Source organism: Bos javanicus, chromosome 10, assembly GCF_032452875.1.
Source record: "Bos javanicus breed banteng chromosome 10, ARS-OSU_banteng_1.0, whole genome shotgun sequence".
NCBI classification, from domain to species: domain Eukaryota; kingdom Metazoa; phylum Chordata; class Mammalia; order Artiodactyla; family Bovidae; genus Bos; species Bos javanicus.
The window spans coordinates 84,997,035-85,024,137 of NC_083877.1; the positions used below are offsets into that span (position 1 = coordinate 84,997,035).

At 38.3% G+C, this 27,103-nt stretch overlaps 1 protein-coding gene across 3 annotated transcripts in view; it reads left to right on the forward strand.

Annotated features, from left to right (window-relative positions):
* Positions 1–156: 156 nt before the first annotated feature.
* The window catches only part of LIN52 (lin-52 DREAM MuvB core complex component), a 113,978-nt gene continuing 87,031 nt past the window's right edge, over positions 157–27,103 (forward strand). For 2 of the 3 annotated variants that reach the window (XM_061429436.1, XM_061429435.1), the window contains exons 1-5: positions 157–451; positions 5,466–5,540; positions 6,253–6,290; positions 9,624–9,690; positions 12,201–12,284. In XM_061429436.1, the coding sequence (XP_061285420.1) occupies positions 421–451; positions 5,466–5,540; positions 6,253–6,290; positions 9,624–9,690; positions 12,201–12,284 (295 nt within the window). In that variant the 5' untranslated portion in view covers positions 157–420. Of the gene's footprint in view, positions 452–5,465; positions 5,541–6,252; positions 6,291–9,623; positions 9,691–12,200; positions 12,285–17,269; positions 17,494–27,103 lie in introns of all 3 variants that reach the window. The other variant, XR_009738814.1, reaches the window with a different exon arrangement.

The window sequence follows — 27,103 nt, forward strand, 5'->3', positions numbered from 1 at the left end:
TCCCAGCCCTGGGGGAATACGATTGGTCAGAAGTGATAGCGCTCTCGCCTTGCTCTACCTCAACAAATTCTGTTGGCGGAGGTGTAGGGAAGACACGGCGCTACTCGCGGGGTTCTATATCGAGCACATGAGGAAGACGCCCCCGAATCCGGAACTGCGATTGGCCAAAGGCACAACCGCGGCCCCGCCCACTCACTGAGGGAAGTAAATAAGTTCCATCAAGACTTTTTGCAGTAGCTCCGCCTCATCCTCTGCGCGAGGGGAGGTGTGGCTAGCACCGGGGGGCGGGTCTATGTAAAGATTGTCTCTATAGGGGCGGGGAGACGAACCCGGCTCCTGGGTTTGAGGGTAGGGTTTCTCTTTGGGGGCGTGGCTTACGGATCCAAGCTTTCCCGCCGACGGTTGGCCACGTCACGTGACATGGGTTGGAAGATGGCGTCTCCCACGGACGGTAAGAACCGGCTTAGAGACCTTTTGCCTGCCACATCCTTCTGCCCTCTGCTGGGAACTTCCGTTTCCATATGCCACTCGAATTTACATTTCTTTCGTGGGCTCTTCTCCTTTCCCTTCCACTTCTTTTCTAAGCGATGTGGCTGCTTCTTAAGCTCGCCGGTTCTTCACAGCGGCTCCAGAGGTGCCTGGTTTCTTCTCAGTGTACCAGGCAGATGGAGGAGGGCGCCCGCTTGGGACCTTTTCTGGGCAAAAGGACGAGGGTCGCCCTGGTCCTCCTTTAGCCTCATTTGGGTGAGGCTGATGGCCGAGGAAGAGATACTGATGAGGAAAGGAGGCGCCTTAGTGTAGCTTTCCCCTCCGGGCGCCTCACTGAAAAAGGTCAGTTCTTTTCTCTTTGAGCATCTGGAACGATTTTTTGATTCTCTTAAGCGCTAGCTAGGGTTAGTGGCTGACCTCATCCCGGGATTGAACCACAAGAGAAAAATAATTCTCTCCTGTCTCCTTAGATTGGGACCGTTGCCCTGGCAGCTAGGGAAGCAGGAGACCCTCTCGGTCCCTAGCTGTGAGTCCCGAGGAAAATAGAACTGAGCTTCTTAGCGTAGTCATGTACACGTCTCTACCTCTCTTGTTTCTGGTTTATGAATTGTTTCTTAAGGCTGAGTGACTGAACGATTTCTGTTTATATGTTGTCTAAGATGCAACTCATCTCAGATAGCAATTGATTGGTTTTGTTGTACCCTCAGGCTTTTGCTCTCCGTTCTGTTTTAGGATTAAGGTTTTGCAGTCATTTCTGAACTGTTTTTGCTTCGACTATTCCATCCCCACGTCCATTTCACTGATATGTAGTTTTCTCTCATTTTGTGTTTGGAAGGAATCTTGAAAGTTCATTTCAGGAATGAGGAACTTGTGGCCAGAAAAGCTATACTGAGATCCTACTTTATGAAAGGCGTTTTACTAGGTGCGTTGTGAGAGAAGATTAATCAAACATGTAAACACTTTGGCAGTTTCAGGTCTCATTTAAATGTCACCTCCCAGAGAGGCTTTCACAGAACACAGTATCTGGACTTGCCCCTCTTCACCATTATTCACTCTCAGTACCTTCATCGACAGAATAGTTTATTTGTTAAGTTTGCCCCTTTCAGTCCAGATTGAAAATTCCAAGTCTGTTTCGTTGGTAGTTGGATCTCAGGGCTTACCACAGTGCCTCGCCTACTGGCAAGCAGTAAGTCTTCAATTCATGCTTATTGAAAGAATGATTAGATATATGCTTAAATAATATTTTAAGGTTTTTGAGCATGGGTTCATACTGTATGGGGCTTCCCTGGTGGCTCAGCAGTAAAGAATCCGCCTGCCAATGCAGGAGACACGGGTCCCTGGGTCAGGAAGATCCCCTGGAGAAGGAGATGGCAACACACTCCAGTATTCTTGCCTGGGAAATCCCATGGACAGAGGAGCCTGGCAGGCTACCGTCCATGGGGTCGCAAAGAGCTGGACATGATTTAGCTACTAAACTACTGTGACAAGCAACCACATACTGTATAAGAAATTATGGATATGGAAAGTCAAAGGAGATTCTTGATCCTGCCTGAGTGCTCTCTTGTTAAAAATGAAATGTCTTTTTTTTTTTTTTTTGCCAGGAAAAAAATAAAGAGCATTTAAAAAGTTAGCCAAGGAAATATGGAGTTGTTTGGGTGTAGACTTTCAGATTGGGAACATAAAAAAGTTGTAGCAATGGATGGTGACGACGGTTGCAAAGCAGTCTAAATGTACTTAATGCCACTGAACTGTACACTTAATACTGGCTAAAATGGTATGTTTTATGTATATTTTACCACAGTTGAAAAAAAGTCAGCCAAGTGATAGAAGTAATGGCTATGAAAATTTTTAGCTTATAACTAAGTTGTCTTTATATTTTTGTTCCTTATGTTTGATTTTCCCTTCTCTCAATTTCTTTTCCTTCCTTTGGCCAGGAAGAATATTGGAAATGTATTTTTTTTCCTTTTGCCTTTTAACCATATCCACTCTCTCTATTGGCACGCTTGACTTTAAAAGTTTTCATGCTCATCTTTTGCATAGCTTTATCCTTTTCCCTCTAATCTTTTTAATCTGACAAAAACAGGTTAAGCACTGTGAACTTAAATTTTGCATCTAAATAAGTGTCTTATCCTAAAATATACTACTGCCTAGCTCTCTTACTTCTATTTTTAGAGTTCCACCTGTTTCTGTCTATAAGATTTAATTAAAATTATCTTGCTATGAAAAAAAGTTTAGATCTTTTACTGTTTCTCTTTTTAATGCTTAATTTGCTGGGACCTCCTTGAAAAGGAGAAAATTGAAGTCTAAGTCATTTATTACTTAATGTATGAGAATAACACAGTGAGTCAAGTTATGCCCCAGACTGTGGTCATGTATCATAAGGTCATGCTTATTGGTTATTTAATCCTACCCTCAATAAGTTTATTTTTGTTAAGCTTGACCTTTCCATAAGTAGCATTCCTTGGAAGTTTGAAAATTGAAATTTTGTGTTTCACATATCTAGTTAAGGCAGTTTTTTAGAGTTGAGTTCTTTACCAATTAGAATGCCAATGGAAATTTCCTTAGAGTAAATAATTGGTTCAGCTAACATCCATCTTCTCACAGCGGTACAATAAAAAGGAAAGAAGAATAAAGGCAAAATTTTTTCTCCTTTTGATGAAAACACTTAGGATTTACTCTTTTAACTTTCGTGTCTGTCATACAGCAGTGTTAGCTATAGTCATCATTACACCCCTAATACTTATTTACTTTGTAACCTAAAGTTTGTACCTTTTGACCACTTTCCTCTAATCACCCCTCTTCTTACCCCCCACTTCTGATAACCATGAATATGATCTCTTTTTCTGTGAGTTTGTCTGTTTGCTTGTTTTAGATTGCACTCATAAGTGAGGTCATACTATATTTGTTTTATTTCATTTATCATAATGCCTTCAGGGTCCATATAGGTTGTCACAAGTGACAGGATTTCCTCATTTATATATGGCTGAATAATATTCCATTTGTGTGTGTGTGTGTATTTTCAAACTTCCTTTATCCATCAGTGAACATTTAGGTTGTTCCCATATCTTGGCTATTGTAGATAATCCTGCTATGAACTTGGGAGTTCCTTAGACTATTGGGAGGAAATTTTGTTTAGAGAAAAGGACATGTTGAACGGTTTTATAAATATGTACATTTTCTGGGGGGTGAGTTCATAGCTTTTTTTTTTCAGATTTTCAAAAATTTGGCTTACCCAGAACATGTTAAGAACCACTGTTTGTATCATTAAATTAGCTAATTTATGCAGCTAATTAGTATACTGAGCATAAAGTATGTACTCAACAAATGTTAACTGTTGTTGTTAATATTAAAACACCTTCTGTGTTCCAGGGCAAGAGTGGAGAAGAAATGGTGTCAAAAAATTAGGCAGGGGCTGGGTCATATAGGATTTTATAGGTCACAGTAGGTATGCATTCATGAATTTAGCTGGAAAGAAGTCTTTTAAGCTGGAGAGTGGCTTGAACTGATTGACATTTAACTTTTTGGAGAGTAGTAAGAATGGGAGCAGGGAGACTGGTAAGAGCCTATTGAAGTGGTCCAGGAGAGAAGCTATAGTTCCTTGGTTAATTAATGAAATTTCAGAGTGTGTTTTAGGTAGAAACTACTGGATTTACAAATAGATTGGTAAAGGATGAAAGAAAGGGAGGCATGAAGGATGACCCCTGGGTTTTTGGATTGAGAACTGGAGTTGATGGTGGTGCTGTTTAATGAGATGGAGAAGATAGGAATTATGGTTTTTCACATATGTTAATAGAGATGTCACATAGCCACTTAGATATATAACTCTGAAGTTTGGGAAGATATTGGGGCTGGAAATAAAAATATGGAGTCCTTGGCATATAAATGGTGGTAAAGGGTATGGGACTAGATGAGATTTCCTTGGGAGACTTTCAGTCGAGAGTGAAGCCAGCCTGGGGTGGGCCCTGAGTGGAAGGGGAGACTGAAGGAATCAGTGAGGAAGGAGAAGAACCAGCATAGTGGTTTTGTAGAAGCTGGAGTGTTTGAAGGAGATTGGTTAGTGAGTGGATGCTGCAAAGGGGTCACATAAGAGAGAACAGAGAAGTGACCACTGGATTTAGCAGCACAGGTCATCAGTGACCTCCGTGACAGCTGTTTCCATGCATGTAGTTTGTGGTAGGCTAAAGAATGTGAGGTAAGGAAGAGGAGACAACAGGATGGACAGCTGAAAAACTTTTGCCTTGAAGTAGTGAGGAAGTCGTGGGGTCAAGAGTTTCTTCAAAGAAGGTAAATTCCAGAGCAGACTTACTTGTTGAGTATGAGCCAATAGAGAGGGTAGAAACTGGTTGTGCAATAGATTATTCAGGATGTCTTTGACAAAGCAAGAGAAGGTGGAATCCAGAGCCTGAGCAGAGGAGTTTGTCTTTTCTGATAGCAGGGACTTCAGTGACTGGAAGGAGAGTCTGAGTATGAGTAAAGATGGGCTTCCCTGGTGGTTCATGTGGTAAAAAATCCTCCTGAAATGTAGGAGACCCGGGTTTGAGCCCTGGCTCTGGAAGATTCCCTGGAGAAGGGAATGGCAACCCACTCTAGTATTCTTGCCTGGAGAGTTCCTCGGACAGAGGAGCCTGCGGGGGCTACAGTCCATAGTGTCACAAAGAGTCGGACACAACTGAACAACTTAATATACACACAGACACTTAAAAATACACACGAGTAAAGATACAGGTGGTTTTGAACATTCATTTTTCCCAACACCCTACTAAAATATTGTTTCCCTTTTTAAAGATGGGGAGAGTAAGGAAATCGTTTATTTGTGTAACATCATGGCTCAGTAGCATCAGTAATCATAGAACTCAAATCTCTAGACTTCCCAGGTGAGTGAGTGTTTCAGTTTATGTTCTGTGAGATTGATATGTCATAACATGTAAAATAATGTGTTTTGTTCCTTCTTGGCTTATCTGGGTGTTTTGTTCTAGGGACAGATCTAGAAGCATCTTTGCTAAGTTTTGAAAAACTTGACCGGGCTTCACCAGACCTTTGGCCAGAACAATGTAAGTTTTTGGTTTCTTTATATCAAAATAGATGGGAAAACCAGTGCTACTTTGAGGAACATTTTTGAAGAGTTATCATTTAACTGTAATGATTATAATTTTATTTCAGAGGAAGGGACTGAATTCTGTGGTCTGGTAGTAAGAATAGCTGTTTAGTAGTTCAGTTCTTTCAGAGCATAGTGTGACTCAGGAAATGATAGAGAACTTTTAAAAAATTATTTTTAAAAGCTATATCTGTAACAACTCAGACAATATGAAATGTATCAAGTAATTCCTTGCCTCCTTAAGTGCTGATAAAGTTAACTGCTGTTGTAGTTCAGTACAGAACTTTTGTATTTTTTTTAACGCTTACACAAGTAAGCAAATAAATATTTTAAAGTATATAGAGTTTTTTTGCTTTATTTTATTATGGGGTTATATGATTAGTGATCTACAGCTTAACTTAATTTAATGCCTAGTAATTTATCAATGGATCTTTCCATGTTGATAGGTATAGATTTATTTCATTTTTTAATTTTATTGTCTAGATTTACTATAGCTTATGAACTCATACCCTATTTGGAAACCTAATAATATCCAAGTTTTGATATTACAAACAATTTCACAATGTCTATCTTTGTGCACATGAAAGAGGGTGACTGCGTATGGGAGTGCCCATTTCCTTACATACTAGCCAATACTGAATGATTAATGTTCTATTTTTTCTTTTTAGTACCAGGTGTTGCTGAATTTGCAGCTTCCTTCAAAAGTGTAAGTAATACCTCACATAATGAAGTTTTTCCAACTTTTTGCTTCTGGGTAAAATCTCAAGTATCTTTTAATTTCTTTATTTTCAAGAATAATGTTTTTGCCTTCATAGTGTTTTGTAACTACAACCCTGGAAGTCTGTTTATATCATCGTCATGTTAATGATGCTAATGCTGTATTTTGATATTTTGACCTTTGGCTATTAGCCTCTTCTCTCAGCTTAAACGATGTTAAGGTAAAGCAATTGAAATATCTAATGTAATGCCAATATTCTTTTGGCCCAAACCATGATTTTGAAGTGTTTCTCTTTTGTTTAAGTGATGCATTATGACTTTAACTTATACCTCCCTGGAGGAGTTTCTCAGTGGCTCATCAGAAACTGAAGAAAGACATTGAGTAGAGCCACAACTTTTCCATTTCCTGGGGCAGCAGGCATTGCACTGGATGCCCTAGATATGTTCTCTTATATATTCCCACAACCAGGAAGATAGGATGATTATGATGTTAGCTAGCATGTACACGATGTGTACCATATGCCAGGCACTGTTCTAAGCACTTTACATACATTATTTAGTCTTTACCAAACCATATGAGGGGGATTTCCCTGGCAGTCCAGTCGTTAGGTCTCAGTGCTTTCACGGTCCTGGCCCTAAGTTCAGTCCCTGGTTGGGAAACTAAGATCCTGCAAGCTGTGTGATGTGGCCAGGAAACAAACAAAAACCCATATGATGTATAGGTACTATTATTATCCATATTTTACAGACAGATAAGCATAGAGATGTTAAGTAGTTTACCCAAGATTATAGGCTATATATGGCAAAATCAGACTTTGAACCTATAAGTCTACTTATTAGCATCCATGCTTATTATACATACTTAGAAGCGTTTGTGCCCAAAGTTAGAAGCACTGACTAGCAGAGAAGCTTAGATGTTAAGTTACTTGCCCAAGTCCTAGTGAGTGACAGGCTAGGATTTGAGCAGAGATCTGTCTGATTCCAAAGCTCATGCTGTTCCTATTAATAGATTAGGGATTTGTAATTAACTCTCTTAGTACCTTACCATATGCTTAACATTCTCTACTCATTAGGTTAAAGGTTAACTTAGTTAGGGTTAAGATACTGAGTTAAATATTAAGGCCTGTAGCTTTCAGGGTCCATGAACATATTTGTTCAAAGGGACCTTGTTGTAGCTTCTTTTATTTTTCCAGAAGGTAGGGTTGTATGAAAGCTGGAGTGTGTGACTTTAACATATAGGAAGCCCTGAGCATGAGTGAAGGGTAGCATAGGGTTTTGAAGGCAGATACACTTGGATTTGAATCCTGAATCTGTTATTTCACTATCTGTGACCTGAGCAAGTTTCCTAACATTTTTGAGCCTTAGTTTTCTCATCTAATACTGTCTCATAGGCTTCTTAGTATAAAATGGCATAATGCGTATAAAATGCTTTGCATAGTACCAAGAACTAATAAGCAATACACAGTAGCTAGTATTAGATCAACTTTTGTCTAGTAGGTTAAATAGAAAGATTTGATTTAGTTTTCATAAATTCTCATTCATACTGAATTTTTAGTTTAGTTAATTATATTTGTTACAACTAACTACTTTGAGTTGTAAACATAAATAAGTGGTTTTTAAAACTTTTATTAGAGCATGGTGTATTTTGAAAATCTGATGAAATATCTATACCTTTTCCCTAGAAGTATGTACATACGTATTGAGTTTTGTTTCTAGGGGTTCAGGGCCATCCCAGGGCCTCAGGTTAAGATCTCCTGGAATATTCTGATTCCCTACTAGGGGTAAAAGTGGTGAATTTGACCTAAAACCTTCAATGAAGGTAGAGTAGTGGTTTTGGAACTCAGACTTCATGGGTTTTGAATCATGGTTCCAGTAGCTCTATGACTTGAGGGAAGTGATTTATAATCTTCCTAAACATCTGTTGTTTTTTTAATTTGTAAAATGAGGAGGATAATAATACCTTTTTCATAGGGTTGATTTGGAAAATAAATGACATGATGCATGTAAAGTGTTTTACTTATCACATAGTACCAAGTAAAAGTGAATTTTTTGAAAAGGAAAAGCATAAATGAGTCCTGGAGATATAATATACGCATGATAACTACAGTTAATAATATAACTGTAGTTAATAATACTGTATTGCCTGTTTGAAAGTTGCTAAGAGATCTTAGGGTTTCCCTGGTGGCTCACTCATTATAAGAAAAAAACTTTTGTAGCCATATATGGTGATGAATGTCAACTCAACTTCTTGTGGCAGTCATTTCCCGATATTCACAAATACTGAATTTTTATGCTGTGCACCCAAAACTAATATAATGGTATGTGTCAGTTATACTTCAGTTTAAGAAAAGGAAAAGGGCTCAATGTTGAAGGGAAATCTCATCAGAATTGTTCATATACCAGCTGTGGAGCTTTTAAAAACTAGATATGTAATGCCCTTGCTCAGTTCTTCCCACTGGACCCTCTCCCACACTCTGATATTCTGAATCAGTGCATCTGGGTTATGGCCTAGTTATTTGTATATTTTTAAAGTTATGCAGCTGGTTCTCATGTGTAGCCTGGATTGAAGGCTGTTATGCCAAAGCTGTTCTAAGAATGAGCTCTCTTTGATATTTTGTAAGTTCACTATCAGGAATGAGAAGAAACTTAAAATTCTAAAGTTTTCTATAACATTTACAATAAAATGAAATTTTAAGTGATGAGCATTCCAGTATTCTCTTTTTCAGATAGAAGATTTTCTTATTCTTGGTTCTTCTTTGAAAATCTCCGTCAGCAAATGTTACTTCCTGATTATTGTTTCAAACAGTTCAGTTGGAGGTTTTCAGTAGTTGTGAATTTCCAGTAGTTTCTTTCCAATAAGTTATACCAATAACTATACCAATCTGTTATACATATAGCAGTAACAGTAGTCAGACCTAATTTTCTAAGATTATTTCTTTAAAACCAGCTTTTAAAGATGAAGAGTATTGTTTTGTAAGGGTTCTCTGTGTAGGCCATATCTGAACCTGGAGAAGTCTGGGTATTTGAAATTACAATTTGCCAGTGTTTTCAAGGGTTTCCCTGGTGGCTCAGGTGGTAAAGAATCTGCCTGCAATGTGGAACACCCAGGTTTGATCCCTGGGTTGAGAAGCTCCCCTGGAGAAGGGACCTACTCCAGTATTCTTGCCTGGATAATTCCATGGACAGAGGAGCCTGGTGGGCTATAGGCCATGGAGTTTCAGAGTTAGACAGCTGTGTGAAAAGCTCTTTTTCTTATAAGAAAGAAGAGTAGGGTCTCTTCATACTTTGCATTTGTCTGAATGGATATATTATTTTCTGACAGCCTATTACTAGCTCTCCACCCAAATGGATGGCTGAAATAGAACGTGATGACATCGACATGTTGAAAGGTAAGCAGTGCTGGTGACCTTTAACTTTTGACCTGACATTTGTTCCTCCACATACCACCTTAACAGTTTTTCTCTCACTATTCCCTTACAGGTATTCTTGGCTTCAAATTGCCTGTTTAGCCATCATACTCATGTTTTTCATATATAAATGCCCTTCTCTACTTTTTCATGTGTAGAAATCTTACCAATTCAAGACTCAATCAAAATGATTGCTGCTGCTGCTAAATGCCCTTCTCTACTTTTTCATGTGTAGAAATCTTACCAATTCAAGACTCAATCATAATGATTGCTGCTGCTGCTAAGTTCCTGTAATATTAACTTTATTTTGTATGATGCTCAGAGTTAATCAAAAGCTCTCATGTAAAGTTTCTCATTCTAATTCTCATAAAGGTTCTTTGAGTTAAGTATGATATCTAAGTTTCAGAGGTTAACTTAAACCAAGGTTTATTAGAAAGAGTTAAAATTTAAACTCTGATCTTTTTAAGACTAGTCTGTTATTGCTATAACACAAGTGGCTTATTTAGGATTTACTGCCATCTATTGTTGGCAGTACTATTAATTGACAACCCTGGAGTGGGTTAAGACCTGTCTTTTAGTTCTTTCTGTCTCATCAATTTCTCCAACAAAGAATACTGTAAGTAGTGAATATTTGATAAATGACTTGGAACTCAACCACAAAGTAGAAATTTAAATTAAAAAACATTAATTTTCCTTGATTTTGCTCTACTTTATTTAATTTTTTATTATCCTTCTAGTGGTAAGATTCATGATGGTAGTGAAGTAATAGACTGAAGTTAAGGTAGAAAATCCGGGATTCTTAAGCTATTTAAGCAGCTGAACAGATCGAGAAAGTCTACTTATGCCAGATATAGATAATAATTGTGGCATGATAAGTTGCAGAAAATAACACCTCTATTTGATCTCAGAAGTAATTTATTGTTCTGCGTGAAATACTTAAAAGCAGATCCCCTCCTCCAGCCAGGGGAAAATTAAGTCTCAAGGGCATCTCAGGTTCATTGCTTTAATGTTCCAAACAGACATTTATATAATATTCCATCAGCATGTATTTTCTAAGGAAACTTCAAAGTTTTAGTAAAGGATCAGAGCATTATATTTTATGCAGATTGACTTATGTTTTAAACCTAAAAGTAATTTGGTGCTATTTAAATGCAAATCTCGGAAAGTAAGTTTTTACTTTAAGTCTACTGTCTTCTTTTCTGGTAAACTTTAACAATTTTTATAGGCATTTGATTTGACGGAAAAATTTGGATTAATATTTAGTCTTTTTTTCCTAAACAAAGTATGCCTTTTATGATAGAGTGTGCTGGAATAACGACTGAGTTTACTAGGTTATATATATTTTTCTCTGTACAGTGCAAGTATATTGGAAACTGTTAGAGTTTTAAGTGATGGAATGTCAAATCAAACTAGCTTAAGCAAAAGGATTTTATTCACATAAGTAAAAATTCTAGTAGAAATAGCTTTGAGCATATCTTGATCCTTGACTCTTATTTACTTTTTATTGCTATTTTATTTAGTGTATCATTGCTATTTTATTGTTAATTGAAATATTGTGTATGTATGCTCAGTCATATATAACTCTTTGAGACCCCATGAACTGTAGCCTGCCAGGCTCCTCTGTCGATGGAATTTTCCAGTCAAGAATATTGGAGCAGGTTACCATTTCCTACTCCAGAAGATCTTCCTGACCTAGGGATTGCACCTGGGAAGGGCTTCCCTGGTAGCTCAGCTGGTGAAGAATCCGCCTGCAATGTAGGAGATCCTGGTTCTATTCCTGGGTAGGTCGGGAATATCCCCTGAAGAAGGGATAGGCTACCCACTCCAATATTCTTGGGCTTCCATAGTGGTTAGCAAGTAAAGAATCCGCCTGTAATATGGGAAACCTGAGTTCAATCCCTGTGTTGGGAAGATCTACGTGGGTTGGAAACAGCTACCCACTCCAGTATTCTGGCTTGGCGAATTCCATGAACTGTATAGTCCATGGGGTTGCAAAGAGTTGGACATGACTGAGTGACTTTCACACGCACTTTCTTTTCACCTGGGAAGTATCAGCTGGACCAGTGAGAACTTGTGAATGACGGTGGAGATGGTGTCCATACTGCAAGTCAAAGATCTGTCTGTAGGCTTTCTCAGTGCTGTGTCCGATCACGAGGTTCCATATTAGTGTATTCATCTTGTATGATAGGCAAAGTGAATGATATAAAAGGATCCTCAGGATAAAACACGTAATTGCTATTGTATTTATGCTAACTCTCTTCTCATTAAGTGGGTAAGTTCATATGAGGCATTTGCAGTGGTGGAAAAATTCATTGATTTGTATGTCTGTGTGTTTAGGGTGAGTGAGTGGATAGGACGAGATGTGGATCCATTTTCTATTTACTCAGTAGTAATTAAGTTTGAAAACTTTTATAGCAAGGGTTTGCAACCCATGTGAGTTGTTACTAGAAAGAAAGAAAGAAATGGTATTGAAGTGAATGATTCTGTTTCAGAACTGGGAAGCCTCACCACAGCTAACTTGATGGAGAAGGTACGAGGCCTTCAGAACCTGGCCTATCAGTTGGGGCTGGATGAGTGTGAGTACCCAGATCACATTTATTTAGGGGCCATCCTGTGTGTTTCATGATGCGTTCGGGCATAATTCAAGAAGTATCTTTATTAGGTGTTCTAAAGGTAAGAAGCCACTGTAATCTATGAAGTAAGCCTTTTACGATAGAGTGAGCTGGAATAATTACTGAGTTTACTAGGTTGCAAGTTATTTTTCTCTGTACAGTGAAAGTATATTGGAAACTCTTGAGTGTTAAGTGATAGAATGTCCAATCAAACTAGCTTAAGCAAAAGGATTTTATTCACATAAATCAAAATTCTAGGAGTAGAAATAGTTTTGAGCATATCTTGATCCTTGACTCTTACTGACTTACTTTTTATTGATGTAGAGTTGATTTACAATGTTGTGTTAATTTCTGCTGTACAGCAAAGTGACGCAGTTATACTCATATATACATTCTCTTTTATATTTTTTCATTATGGTTTATCACAGGATATTCAATATAGTCCCCTGTGCTATATAATAGGACCTTGTTTATCCATTCTAAATGTAATAGTTTGCACCTGCTAACCCCATACTCCCAGTCCATCCCTCCCCAGATCCATGACACTTAGTGATGTCTTAGGAATGTGCTCTTGTTCTTGCTTTTGTTTTACATCTCAGAGTTCTGCTTCACTCATGCATTATTATTATTCTTTGACCTTGCACTCAGGAAGGTGACCAATAGGAGCTCCAGTTTATATGTCTTTAAATCTTGTAATCCCAAAGGAAAGAAGATGTTTTCTGAAAATTCCCCAGAAAAGGTCCTGTGGGGGCCTCTGACTATTCCATCTTGGCTTACATACCTTTCCTGGAACCAAGTCCTTTAGCCAGGTAGCATAGAGCACTGAGATGGGCCAGCCTGGGGCCAGGGTGCACATGCAGATTGGAACCGTTAAGTCTGACTCAGATCATGTGGAATGCATTTGGGGAGGATTGCTTCCCCAAAGGAAGGGTATTGTAACACACCAAGAATGTAATCTGCCAGTATGAGTAATGCTTTTAAAATTCTGTATTCCTGTCTGCTCTCCAGTCTTTTAGTTTAAAATGATTTTTAACTATATTTCTTTCCATACTCTGTTCATTATAAAACTGGAAAAGGAATTGTAGAAGATTTTCACTTTGTAATTGAAAGAAATACTCAACATAGAGTGTTAGAACTTTGTTCTCATTGGGTAGGTACTTCCTCAGACCTTGATAAATGCACAATTTTGAGAGACTACTGTAGCTTATAACTTTCTTCAAAATTGTTTTGTACTGATTAATGTAATTCCCAACAGCAGTTTAACAAATTGTTTCTCTTGTTTATAGAACATGCAGTGGATTTGTCCACATCATTGATTTTACTACCAATTCAACATTTCACTTTAAAATTTAATTTAAAACTACCAATTTTCGACTAATAGCACTTCCTTAGTCCTGTTTTTGTTTTCTTTATTTCCATTACTATCATTAGCAGTTGACGTTTGTTTCCCAAGAAAACATTTTAAAATCACTTCATGGATCAAGGAGCAGAGAGCCACAAACTGCTCTGAGACACGGTTGCTAGGTGGTCTGCGATGTGCACTTGTTCCCTAACTCCTCTGTATACTAGTCATTTATTTCTCGTGACTGAAGCTTGTCGGCAGAATTACTCTTTACCATGTATGTCACAGACCTCAAGGGTTTATAATGAAAACCCCATGATTATTAAATTCATAAATGCGAGACTTATACAGTGTAGAACTTGATTCTGTTTCTAGCTCTGGATAATACATGCTGTAATGATCACAGTGATCAATCCTTTATCTATGTCAGTTTTTCTTATGAAATAAAGTTTTTTCAAAAGAGAGATAAAATTTTATGCTTATATCAAAAAGATGCTATATTACTGAATGTATTTATCAACAGTGTTGTCTCTAGTTAGTTGTAGATGAAATTACTATATTCCCTCTGATTAGTTTTTCTTTTCCTATTTTCCTGCTGAGAAAGATAATGAAGTATTTTTTCTCTACTTTTTATTATGAAAAATTTCAAACATATACCAAAGGAGAGAAAGTAGAATATTGACGTTATATACTGATGACTTGGTTTTATAGTTAGCATCTGGCCAATCTATTTCAACCTCTGCCAACGTACATAATTAAAGCAAATCTCAGGCATCATATTGTTTCATTACTAAATAACTTCATATGTGAGTCCAAAAGACAAAGACTTTCCTTTTTTTTTTCTTAAGTATAATTGCGATTCTATTAATTATGCCTAAAGAATTTTAACAGACTTGTTTAATATCATCAGATAGCCAATCAGAATTCATATTTCCCTGGTTCACTCATAATTGTCTTTATATAGTTGGTTGGTTTGAATCAGGATTTAAGTAAGGTGTACTATATTTGATTAATATGTCTCTTAAGTTTCTTTTAATCTGGCATAGTTCCACCTCCCTATTATTTTCCTTTGCCATTTATTATTGTTACTTTTTCTGTGGAATTTTCCCCATTCTGGATTTTATTCCTTTTATCCCTGTGGTAGTGCTTAATATGTCCATCTGTCCCTTCTTATTTCCCAGTAATTAGATTTAGAAGCTCATACAGATACAGGATTGATTTTTATTTTTATTTTGACAAGAATATTTCATAAATGGTGTTGTACACATCCTTCAGAAGGGTACATCCTGTCTGCTTGTCTTGATCTTTGTGATGTTAAGATTAATTCATTGGTAAAGGTATTGTTTGCCTGATCTGTTACTCATAAAATTCTCTATCAGCCTTATAACCAGTGTTTTAGCAGCCATTGAAAACTGCCTAGATTCACTATTTTGTTATAAGCTGTGAAATGGTATTACACTAATTCTATCATTCCTTCTTATTAGCTAGGATTTTTCTGTGAAGAACCTTATCTTAACCAACTCTTCATTATTTATTACCTTGAATGCTCTTCTTACTGGATAAATGATTCTTTATCAGTTTTTAGGATAACGAGTTGGTTCTCTGAGCATCAGTAAATCTATTTTAATGTCTTTGCACAAAAACAGAAACTTGGTGTGGTTTGTCTCAGTTTTTATTCCACACAGCTAAGATCATCAATATTATTAATTATTTATTATTTCTAAAACTTAAGGCTTTGGAGGTAGGGGTTTGAAGTCACCTAACTCAGTGACCTTAAGCAGGGAACCAAAATTATGCTGTAGAAATGCTTGTTTCTGCCAGATGAGTTCTATGAGCACAGCTGAGATTTCTCGAAATTATTTTCTAGTTCAAAATACAGCTTTCTTTCAGTTTCTGTAGCAGTGTTTTGCTAACTGATTGTCATTTTCCCTGATCATAATAATTAGTTGACATGCAGAAAATAGTTTTTTAATTTAGAATTGGTAAGAATCACATTGATATGTAGTGGATTTCTTGGCTATAACCTCTTTGTTTTATTGTATATAGGGTATTTGCATAAAAACAAGATCCTTTTTGTCCTTACAGATTATTCATCTACTCTAGGGGTTGACATTTACTTGACACCCTAATCTGGTGTTTCGATATCTCAATCCTCCTTCCTGCATTAATTGAGAGGATGACATGGATGAAAAATAAGCAATACGAACTGATGAATCCCCAAGGACCCCTGATCCTGTTTTCATGCAAATATCTGTAACTGATAAAGATGATGGAAAGAAAAAAAATGCAAAAAAAATTTGTCCTCAAAACATGATTGTTTGTCACTTCCCTGGAGCATTGTTAGTGTTAGTATAGAAAAAATGTGAGCCTTCTAGGGCTAATAGCAACTAGATTGTATCTTTTGGAAGATGAACCCTGCCTCTTGATTTAGTACGTGATTATATCTCAGATAACCCTTTTGGTGTCCAGGTTTTAGAATGCAATAATGTTTTATATAGGTATTTATAGCTTTTCATGATTGGGGCCCCCAGACTTTATATGGGTAGTTAATTTATGTGAAATTCCCATGAAATATATAGAATTACAAAAAACTACCTTTACTGTATGAAAAATTCCATTTCTGTTACTTCCATCTGAGTTCTGTGTCCTTCTTGTTTTACCAAAACTATTGTAGTCACCTTCTAACTGCCCTCCTTGTGTCTCAGCTACCTCATATCAGTCCATCTTGTTTACCAATACAAGGTTAATCTTTCTAAAGTAGTGTTTGCTTTCTGTTTGTCCTATACTCATAAGTCATTAGTAGTATTTCATTACCCATACAATAAAATTCAGATTCCTTAACATGGCTTTCAAAATCCCCTTACTCTGGGCTGAGCCTAATGTCTAGCCTTCTTACTGCTCCCGAACAGAATACCGTGCGTTGTCTGCATTTGAAATTCTCTTCCTGGGACACTTCCCCATCTTCTTAATTCAATTCATGTTGTTCCTTTTCTCAGGAAGCCCTCCCTGACCTATTTCTAATATAGGAATTTTATTTGTCCTTCATTGTTTAGCCAGAATCTACCTCTTTCATCAGCCTTTCCTTTTCAAACTTGATCTAGAAAGTAAACTCACTTTTCTGACCTCCGAGATAGCTCCTAGAGCAGTTCATTTGTTTCATTTTTTTGTCACTTTTACCATTCTGGGAGACTTTTGGTTTGTGTGTTATCTCTTAGATTAATTGTAGCTCTTGAAGGTAAGAATCATATTTTGGAGCTGTCTTCTGTAACCCACAGAGTACCTGCCATATGGTGGATGTGCAGTATGTATTTGCTGATTGAATGACTGAATGATCAACTCCTTAATGCCTTTTGATGAAATGAGCAGATTTTTTTAATGAAATCCATTCACTTAAAACTGAAAAAGTGGAGCTTCTGGAAATTGTTCTTTTTCTGGATAGTTTGTGTTTTAATGATGAGTAGTAACATTTGAAGATCTCATAATGTCTGGAATTTTTCTTTTATGACAGTGGATGATCAACCACACATAGTAAATATAGTGTGAAGCTTCTTGATAATGGTTTGATTTTGTCTTCTACCTGACCCCTGCTCCTGCTGCTGCTGCTAAGTCACTTCAGTCAGGACCGACTCTGTGCAACCCCATAGAGGGCAGCCTACCAGGCTCCCCCGTCCCTGGGATTCTCCAGGCAAGAACACTGGAGTGTGTTGCCATTTCCTTCTCCAATGGATGAAAGTGAAAATGAAGTCGCTCAGTCGTGTCCAATCCTAGCGACCCCATGGACTGCAGCCCACAGCATTATTATGACCTGGACAGTGTTCATGATTTAGTCATGTAAGTTGTAGCAGCACATGTCTTGTTTTATTCCTCAGACCCATTGAACTGTCATAAATCTTATCGAATATTGATTCTCAACAGTTTTTTTCCATTAAAAAAAAAAATTACCCCTGTCTTTGAAGGCTACAAACATTTTAGTAAGTATGTGGATGACCTGCTTGCTGGCGATATTCAAAATAATTTTAAATGGAATGTGAAGATTGGGAAAGCAGCAGATCATGCAATTTGAAACTAGAGCTAAAGCTTGGAGTTCTGATTCATTTCTTCCCTTTCATTTTTTTTATGACAGCTTTACTGAGATGTAATTCACATACCCTGCAGTTCACTTATTTATAGTGTACAATTCAGTGATTTTTAGTATTTTCAGAGATGTGCAGCCATTACCACAATCAATTTTAAAACATTTTTGTCACCCCTCAAAGAAATCCTGTACTCGTTAGCAGTCACTCCTCATTTTCCCCTAAACTCCATAGGCCTAGGCCACTACTAGTATACTTCCTGTCTTTATGAATGTCTCGTGTAGACATGTCATATAAATTAAATCATATTATGTGGTCTTTTGTGACTGGTTTCTTTCACTTATCATAGTATTTTCAATGTTCATCTGTGTTGAAGCATGTATCAAGACTTCATTTCTGTTTAGAATTGAATAATGTTCTACTGTATAGGTGTATTTTTAGGTTATTTACATTATATTTATCCACTAGTTAGTGGGCATTTGGGTTATTTCCTTTATTTGGCTAGTATGAATAATGCTGCTGTGAACATTCATGTACTCGTTTTTATGTGGACATATGTTTTCATCCTCTTTAGTTTATGACTAGGAATGGAATTTCTGGGTCATATGGTAACTCTATATCTAATCTTTTGAGGAACTGTCAGAATATTTTCCATACTGGCTGCACCATTTTACATTCCCATCAGCAGTGTGTGAAGGTTCCAATTTCTCAACACGTTTCCAATACTTACTATTTGTTTTTTAAAAATTATTACAAAATCCGTCCTAGTGGATGTATTATGAAGAGTGGTATTTCACCGTGGTTTGGGTTTGCATTTTTCCTAATAACTAGTGATATTGAGCATATTTTCATGTACCTATTGACTAGTTGTATGTCTTTTTTAGAGAACTATATTCAGGTCCTTTGCCCAGTTAAAAATTGGATTTTGTTTTTAATTATTGAGTTTTAAGAGTTCTTTATGTATTCTAGAAACAGGTTGCTTTTTTGATACATAATTTGTAGAACGTTTTCTTACAGTTTGTGGGTTATCTTCTTACTTTCTTAAGGTATTCTTTGAGACACAGAAGTTTTAATTTTAATGAAGTCCAATTTATCGGTTATTTATTTTGTTGGTTGTATTTTGATGTCATACCTAAGAAACTATTGCCTAATTATAAAGATTTATACCTATGTTTTCTTCTAAGAGTTTTATTCTTTAGCTCTTATAGTTAGGTATTTGATCCATTTTAAGTTAATTTTTTATATATGGTATGAGGTTATGGATGCAAATTAATTCTTTTGAGTGTGGATATCCAGTTGTTTCAGCACCATTTGTTGAAAAGACTATTCCTTTCCCACTGAATTGTATTGGCATTTTTGTAAGAAATCAATTGACCATAAACATGAAGTTTTATTTCTGGACTCTCAGTTCTATTCTACTGACTTGTATATCTGTGCTTACAGCAGTACCTCACTGTTTTGATTACTGTAACTTTGTAGTAAGTTTTGAAATTTGGATTTGTGAGTTTTCCAACTTTGTTTTTCTGTTTGAAGATTTTTCTTTCTTTTTTTTTTTTATGTTCTGGGTCTCATGAATTTCCATAGGAATTTTAACTTGTCAGTTGTTGCAAAGAGGTCAGATGACATTTGAGTAGGAATTGCATTGAATCTGTAGATTAGTTTCAGGGAGAGTATTTTCATCTTAATGAAATTAAGGTCATTCATGAATGTGGTATATCTTTCTGTTTATTCAAGTCTCCTTTCATTTCTTTGAACAATATTTTGCAGTTTGCAAAGTATAAGTTTTGCACTTCATTTGTTAAAATGCATTCCTGTCTTAACTTTTTTGATGCTATTATAAATGGAATTGTTTTTCTAATTTCATTTTCAGTTTGTGCATTGCTACTGTAGAGAAATACAATCAATTTTTGTATATTGATATTATATCCTGCAACTTTCCTGAACTTATTTATTAGTTCTAATTGTATTTTAGTAGATTACTTAAGATATTCTATATACAGAATTGTCATATGCAAATAGAGATATTTTACTTCTTCATTTCCAATCTGGATGTCTTTTCTTTCTCTCTTTTTTCATTCCTTCTTTTTCTTACCTTTCTTTTCCTTTTCTTTCTTCTTATTTAATTTTTATCTAATTGCCCTGGCTACAAATTCCAGTATGGTGTTGAATAGAAGTGGCAAGAGTGGACATCCTTGTCTTCCTCTTGATCTTAGGGAGAAAACATTAAGTATGATATTGGGTTTTTTGTACATGCCCTTCGTCAGTTTGAGGATGTTATCTTTTTTGGGAGGCAGGGTTCTGGAGAGGGCACACCATTCAGCTTGTAGGATCTTAGTTCCCTGAGCAGCGATTGAACCCAGGCCCTTGGGAGAACATTAGACTGCTGGGGAGTTCCCTGAGGATGTTATCTTTTATTGTTAGTTTATTGAGTGTTTTTATCATGAAGAGGTTGAATTTGATGCATTTGTTCTTAATTACACTTCCCCATAAACCATATAATAAAAATCTCAGTTTGATTTATATTCATTTACTTGTACTGGTTTGAAATTACCTTGTACTATACAGGAAAGATTGGCTAAAAAATTGTTAAGTAAAGAAGACCACATTGAGTATATTACTGTCTAAAAAGCTTTAAGAAATTTAGCTTATTTTGCTACAAGTAATTGCTTCTGCTAATCCTGTATGTTCATTTAGCTATTTCAGGAAGGATTCTTGCTGCTGCTGTTGTTGTTGTTCAGTTGCTAAGTCGTGTCCAACTCATGAACTGCAGCACGCCAGGCTTCCCTGCCCTTCACTATCTCCCAGAGTTTGCTCAGACTCATGTCATGAACTGCAGCACGCCAGGCTTCCCTGCCCTTCACTATCTCCCAGAGCTTGCTCAGACTCATGTCATGAACTGCAGCACGCCAGGCTTCCCTGCCCTTCACTATCTCCCAGAGTTTGCTCAGACTCATGTCATGAACTGCAGCACGCCAGGCTTCCCTGCCCTTCACTATCTCCCAGAGCTTGCTCAGACTCATGTCATGAACTGCAGCACGCCAGGCTTCCCTGCCCTTCACTATCTCCCAGAGTTTGCTCAGACTCATGTCATGAACTGCAGCACGCCAGGCTTCCCTGCCCTTCACTATCTCCCAGAGTTTGCTCAGACTCATGTCATGAACTGCAGCACTCCAGGCTTCCCTGCCCTTCACTATCTCCCAGAGCTTGCTCAGACTCATGTCATGAACTGCAGCACGCCAGGCTTCCCTGCCCTTCACTATCTCCCAGAGTTTGCTCAGACTCATGTCATGAACTGCAGCACTCCAGGCTTCCCTGCCCTTCACTATCTCCCAGAGCTTGCTCAGACTCATGTCATGAACTGCAGCACGCCAGGCTTCCCTGCCCTTCACTATCTCCCAGAGCTTGCTCAGACTCATGTCATGAACTGCAGCACGCCAGGCTTCCCTGCCCTTCACTATCTCCCAGAGTTTGCTCAGACTCATGTCATGAACTGCAGCACGCCAGGCTTCCCTGCCCTTCACTATCTCCCAGAGTTTGCTCAGACTCATGTCATGAACTGCAGCACGCCAGGCTTCCCTGCCCTTCACTATCTCCCAGAGTTTGCTCAGACTCATGTCATGAACTGCAGCATGCCAGGCTTCCCTGCCCTTCACTATCTCCCAGAGTTTGCTCAGACTCATGTCATGAACTGCAGCACTCCAGGCTTCCCTGCCCTTCACTATCTCCCAGAGTTTGCTCAGACTCATGTCATGAACTGCAGCACGCCAGGCTTCCCTGCCCTTCACTATCTCCCAGAGTTTGCTCAGACTCATGTCATGAACTGCAGCACGCCAGGCTTCCCTGCCCTTCACTATCTCCCAGAGCTTGCTCAGACTCATGTCATGAACTGCAGCACGCCAGGCTTCCCTGCCCTTCACTATCTCCCAGAGTTTGCTCAGACTCATGTCATGAACTGCAGCACGCCAGGCTTCCCTGCCCTTCACTATCTCCCAGAGTTTGCTCAGACTCATGTCATGAACTGCAGCATGCCAGGCTTCCCTGCCCTTCACTATCTCCCAGAGTTTGCTCAGACTCATGTCATGAACTGCAGCACGCCAGGCTTCCCTGCCCTTCACTATCTCCCAGAGTTTGCTCAGACTCATGTCATGAACTGCAGCATGCCAGGCTTCCCTGCCCTTCACTATCTCCCAGAGTTTGCTCAGACTCATGTCACTGAGTCAGTGATACCATCGAACCGTCTCATCCTGTGTCACCCACTTCTCCTCTTGCCCTCAGTCTTTCCCAGCATCAGGGTCTTTTCCAATGAGTCAACTCTTTGCATCATGTGGCCAAGGTATTAGAGCTTCAGCTTCATCACCAGTCCTTCCAATGAATATTTAAGGTTGATTTCCTTTAGGATTGACTGGTTTGATCTCCTTGTTGTCCAAGGGACTCTCAAAAGTGTTCTCCAGCACCACAGTTCAAAAACATCAATTCTTTGACACTCAGCCTTCTTTATAGTCCAACTCTGACATCCATACATGACTACTGGAAAAACCATAGCTTTGACTATATGGACCTTTGTTGGCAAAGTGATGTCTCTGCTTTTTAATACACTGTCTAGGTTTGTCATAGCTTTTCTTCCAAGGATCAAGCATCTTTTAATTTCATGGCTGCAGTCACCATCTGCATTGATGTTGGAGGCAAAGAAAATGAAATCTGACAGTTTCCACATTTTCCCCATCTATTTGCTGTGAAGTGATAGGACTGGATGCCGTGATCTTCATTTTTTGAATGTTGAGTTTTAAGCCAGCTTTTTCACTCTCCTCTTTCACCTTAGTTCCTCTTCACTTTGTACCATTAAAAGTGGTGTCATCTGCATATCTGAGGTTGTTGATATTTCTCCCGGCAATCTTGATTCCAGCTTGTGATTCATCCAGCCCAGCATTTTGCATAATGTACTCTGCATATAAGTTAAATAAGTGGGGAGACAGTATACAGCCTTGACATACTCCTCTGCCAATTTTGAACCAGTCTGTTGTTCCCTGTCCAGTTCTAACTGTTGCTTCTTGTCCTGTGTACAGGTTTCTCAGGAGGCAAGTAATGTGGTCTGGTATTCCCATCTCATTAAGAATATTCCACAGTTTGTTGTGATCCACACAGTCAAAGGCTCTAGCATAGTCAATGAAGCAGAAGTAGATTTTTTTTTGGAATTCCTTCTGCCTTTTCTAAATCCAGGACAGTGCTTAGGCTTAATTTAATCAGCTACCAGTTTTTAGAATAACATTTTATGGTAAAATAAGATTGAGACTTCCCCATTCAAACCTGGTACTTCGTTCTGGTAGTCTGCATTGATGAGGTTGTTTTTGCACTACAAATTATTTGGTGCAGCTTTTCTTTCTTTCTTTTCTTTATTTCTTGACCATGCAACGTTGGATATGGGATCCTAGTTCCCCAGTCAGGGATCACGCCTGTGCCCCCTGCAGTGGAAGCACAGAGCCCTAACCACTGGACTGCCAGGGAAATCACTGATGCAACTTTTTTTGGTGGATGGAGAAGGGCATGGGAATCCATTCCAGTATTCTTACCTGGAGAATTCCATGGACAGAGGAACCCTGTGGGCAGACTACAGTCCTTAGGGTCTCAAAGAGTCGAACATGACTGAGGCAACTTAACGCACACACATAGACACACACATGCACACACACACAGATGTGTGTGCACAAGCAGACTACAATCCATAGGGTCACAGAGAGTCACACATGACTGAAGTGACTTCATACACACACACGCACACACATAGACACACACACACAGACACACACAGTCCATAGGGTCACAAAGAGTTGAACATGACTGAAGTGACTTCACACACAAAGTTCAGTTCATTCGCTCAGTCGTGTCCGACTCTTTCTGACCCCATGGACCACAGCACAACAGGCCTCCCTGTCCACCACCAACTCCTAGAGTTTATCCAAACTCATATCCATTGAGTCGGTGATGCCATCCAACCATCTCATCCTCTGTCGTCCCATTTTCTTTCCGCCTTCAATCTTTCCCAGCATCAGGGTCTTTTCAAATGAGTCAACTCTTCATATCAGTTGGCCAAAGTATTGGAGTTTCAGCTTCAGCATCAGTCCTTCCAATGAATATTCAGGACTGATTTCCTTTAGGTTGGACTGGTTTGTTTTCCTTGCAGTCCAAGGGACACTCAAGAGTCTTCTCCAACACCACAGTTCAAAAGCATCAATTCTTCGGCACTGTCCAACTCTCACATCCATACATGACTACTGGAAAAATCATAGCTTTGACTAGATGGACCTTTGTTGGCAAAGTAATGTCTCTGCTTTTTAATATGCTGTCTAGGTTTGTCATAGCATTTCTTCTAAGGAGCAAGCGTCTTTTAATTTCATGGCTGCAGTCACCATCCACAGTGATCTTGGAGCCCAAGAAAATAAAGTCTGTCACTGTTTCCATTGTTTCCCCATCTATTTGCCATGAAGTGATGGGACTAAATGCCATGATCTTAGTGTTTTGAATGTTGAGTTTTAAGCCAGCTTTTTCACTCTCCTCTTTCACTTTCATCAAGAGGCTTTTCAGTTCTTCTTCACTTTCTGCCATAAGGGTGGTGTCATCTGCGTATCTGAGGTTGTTGATATTTCTCCCGGCAATCTTGATTCCAGCTTGTGCTTCATCCAGCCCGACATTTCGATTGATGTACTCTGCATATAAGTTAAATAAGCAGAGTGACAATATACAGCCTTGACGTACTTCTTTCCCAATTTGGAACCAGTCTTTTGTTCCATGTCCAGTTCTAACTGTTGCTTCTTGACCTGCATACAGATTTCTCGGAAGGCTGGTAAAGTGGTCTGGTATTCCCATCTCTTGAAGAATGTTCAGACTACCGCACAATTGCACTTATCTCACATGCTAGCAAAGTAATGCTCAAAATTCTCCAAGCCAGGCGTCAACAGTATGTGAACCGTGAATTTCCAGAAGTTTAAGCTGGATTTAGAAAAGGCAGAGGAACCAGAAATCAAATTGCCAACATCCATTGAATCATTGAAAAAGAACTGTTACCTTTGTTAATTTCTTATTTTAATCCATGAAGAAGGGCAGGGAGAGACTTCTTATACTCTGGATGGTCTTCTTTGTAGCCTGATATCAGGCTTACTTTATAATTCCTGTACTTCTATCTATAATAGTTAAATTAATTGTACTTGATTGATTAAGGAGAAAAATGATTTTTCACTAGCCTTTAACCTCTAGATGGCAGCATGAGTCTTACTGTACTTCTGGCTTTTTCTCTTCCCTTATCTCTTGAACTGGGTTTCTTATTGAGATACAGATTCTTATGACTTTACTGGACTGCTTGCCTAACTTTGTTGATGACTTACTTGAGTTTTAGCTTTTGGTTTTTCCTTTTCATCTCTCCATATTTAAAAAAAGATTCCTTTCTTAAGCAGTGTGTATTTTTGATGCTCAGTTTGCCTGTTGTCAGAAATAACATTTTGCTTTTGATTAAGGAGATTGGTAGAAAAAACCAAAAATGTGGTAATTTAATTCAGTAACTTCCATACCTGGATCTAATACCCTCAGAATGGCTTCAGCTGTCTCATCTCAGATTGTCTTGTTCTGTCCTTCAACTCTCCCAGTTACCAAGTGGTATCAGACAATGCCTTATTAAAGTAGGAATGTAAGCTAAAATTGATGAAATAAACCTAGATTTTCAAGGAGAGTTTGTTTTAAAATAAAGTTTCCAAGTGCTTAGCCATTTTGAGTGATGAGATAATAGCAAAAGAAGAAAGTGTTCAATTCAGCAACTGTTTGAGTGCCTACTTCCTACAAGGCTCTGTAGGGGATATGAAGATGAATAAGACATAATTACTGCCCTTTTGTAGATTAAAATCTAGTAGAAAATGGAGATAAGACAGTTAAGTAAATGATTCTTAATGGAAGGTAGAGGAGATAGCTCTGTAAGAGTACTAAGAACTCTGGGGATAGGGGAGAAGTGGCAATTACATTTGATTGCTACAGAAATGGCAGATAAGTTTCATATTGTATGTCAACACAGATTGATTAGTGAGGATTTCCTAGGGCTGTTGAACTGAGAATTTTGAGGAGTCTTGATTCAGAGAAGTCCATTAGTATGGTCAGCTGGGGACCCGGGAAAGGGGTGTGGTAGTACTTACTATTTCTGGATCATTGAAGATTAACTTTTTAAAGAACACAGGTTTTTGATGTGGAAATGTAAACAGACCATATTCCAGGTGGAATGAAGATCTGGAGCAAGCAGAGTTTGAAAGAACAGTTATGCTCAAGGAACAGTGTGAGTGATTTAATAAGGTCTTTAAGAAGCCCAGGTTATATTAAGGCTCATAAGAACTAAACGGAGGGAAATAGGAGTTGGGCTGAGGGATGAGGAATTAGACTCATAGGTAATGGGGAGCGTGTGAAATTTCTTTAAAAAGTATTTTAATGACTGTAACGTTAGCTAATTTTCGTTACAAATGGTTTGTAGAGATACTTTATTTACTAAAAGACCGTTTACCACAAATTTGTTTACTGTAAAGATAAAGAAGAAAGTAAAAATAACCACAGCCTTACCAGTAAGAGATGGCCACTGTTGATGTGTTTCCTCGTCCTGGCCCTCTCTTTTCTATTTGTGTAGGGGTGTGTGTGTTTACACTTCTACTTGGACCCATATGTATACACAGGCATGCTTTTTAACATAACTGAGGCTATAGTGTGTGTATAGTATGTAGTTTTTGTCTGTGCTCCCCCTCCCATTCTTTCTATCTGAAGCATTTTTCTGCATCATAAAAAATTCTACCACTGAAGATTTCTGAGTAGGGAAGTCATGCACCTTTTAAGAGCCATCATGCATAGGATAGAATTTAACGGTAGAGACAGGAGGCTGGAAGCTAGCAAGGACTGAGTCCAGCAAGAACGATTGAGGGCTTGAATAAATAGTGGCAGTGTTAATGGAAAGAACCGTACCAGCAATAGATGTTTCAGGTATATCATTTTCAGTACTAGATGGGTAAACTGTCTTGATGAATCTTGGGGAGTAAACTGTAATTAGAGTTCACCATGATGTTTTGAGCCTGCTTAAGGACAGGGAAGTCAGAAAGAGAAGAAAGATTTGGTTAAACTAAAAAATCACCTCTTTTACGTATTCCTTAGTAGGTGGGCTTCCCTGGTAGCTCAGAGGGTGAAGTGTCTGCCTGCAATGCAGGAGACCTGAGTTCAAACCCTGGGTTGGGAAGATCCCTGGAGAAGGAAATGACAACCCACTCCAGTACTCTTGTCTGGAAAATCCCATGGACAGAGGAGCCTGGTAGGCTGTAGTCCATGGGGTCGCAAAGAGTTGGACATGACTGAGAGAC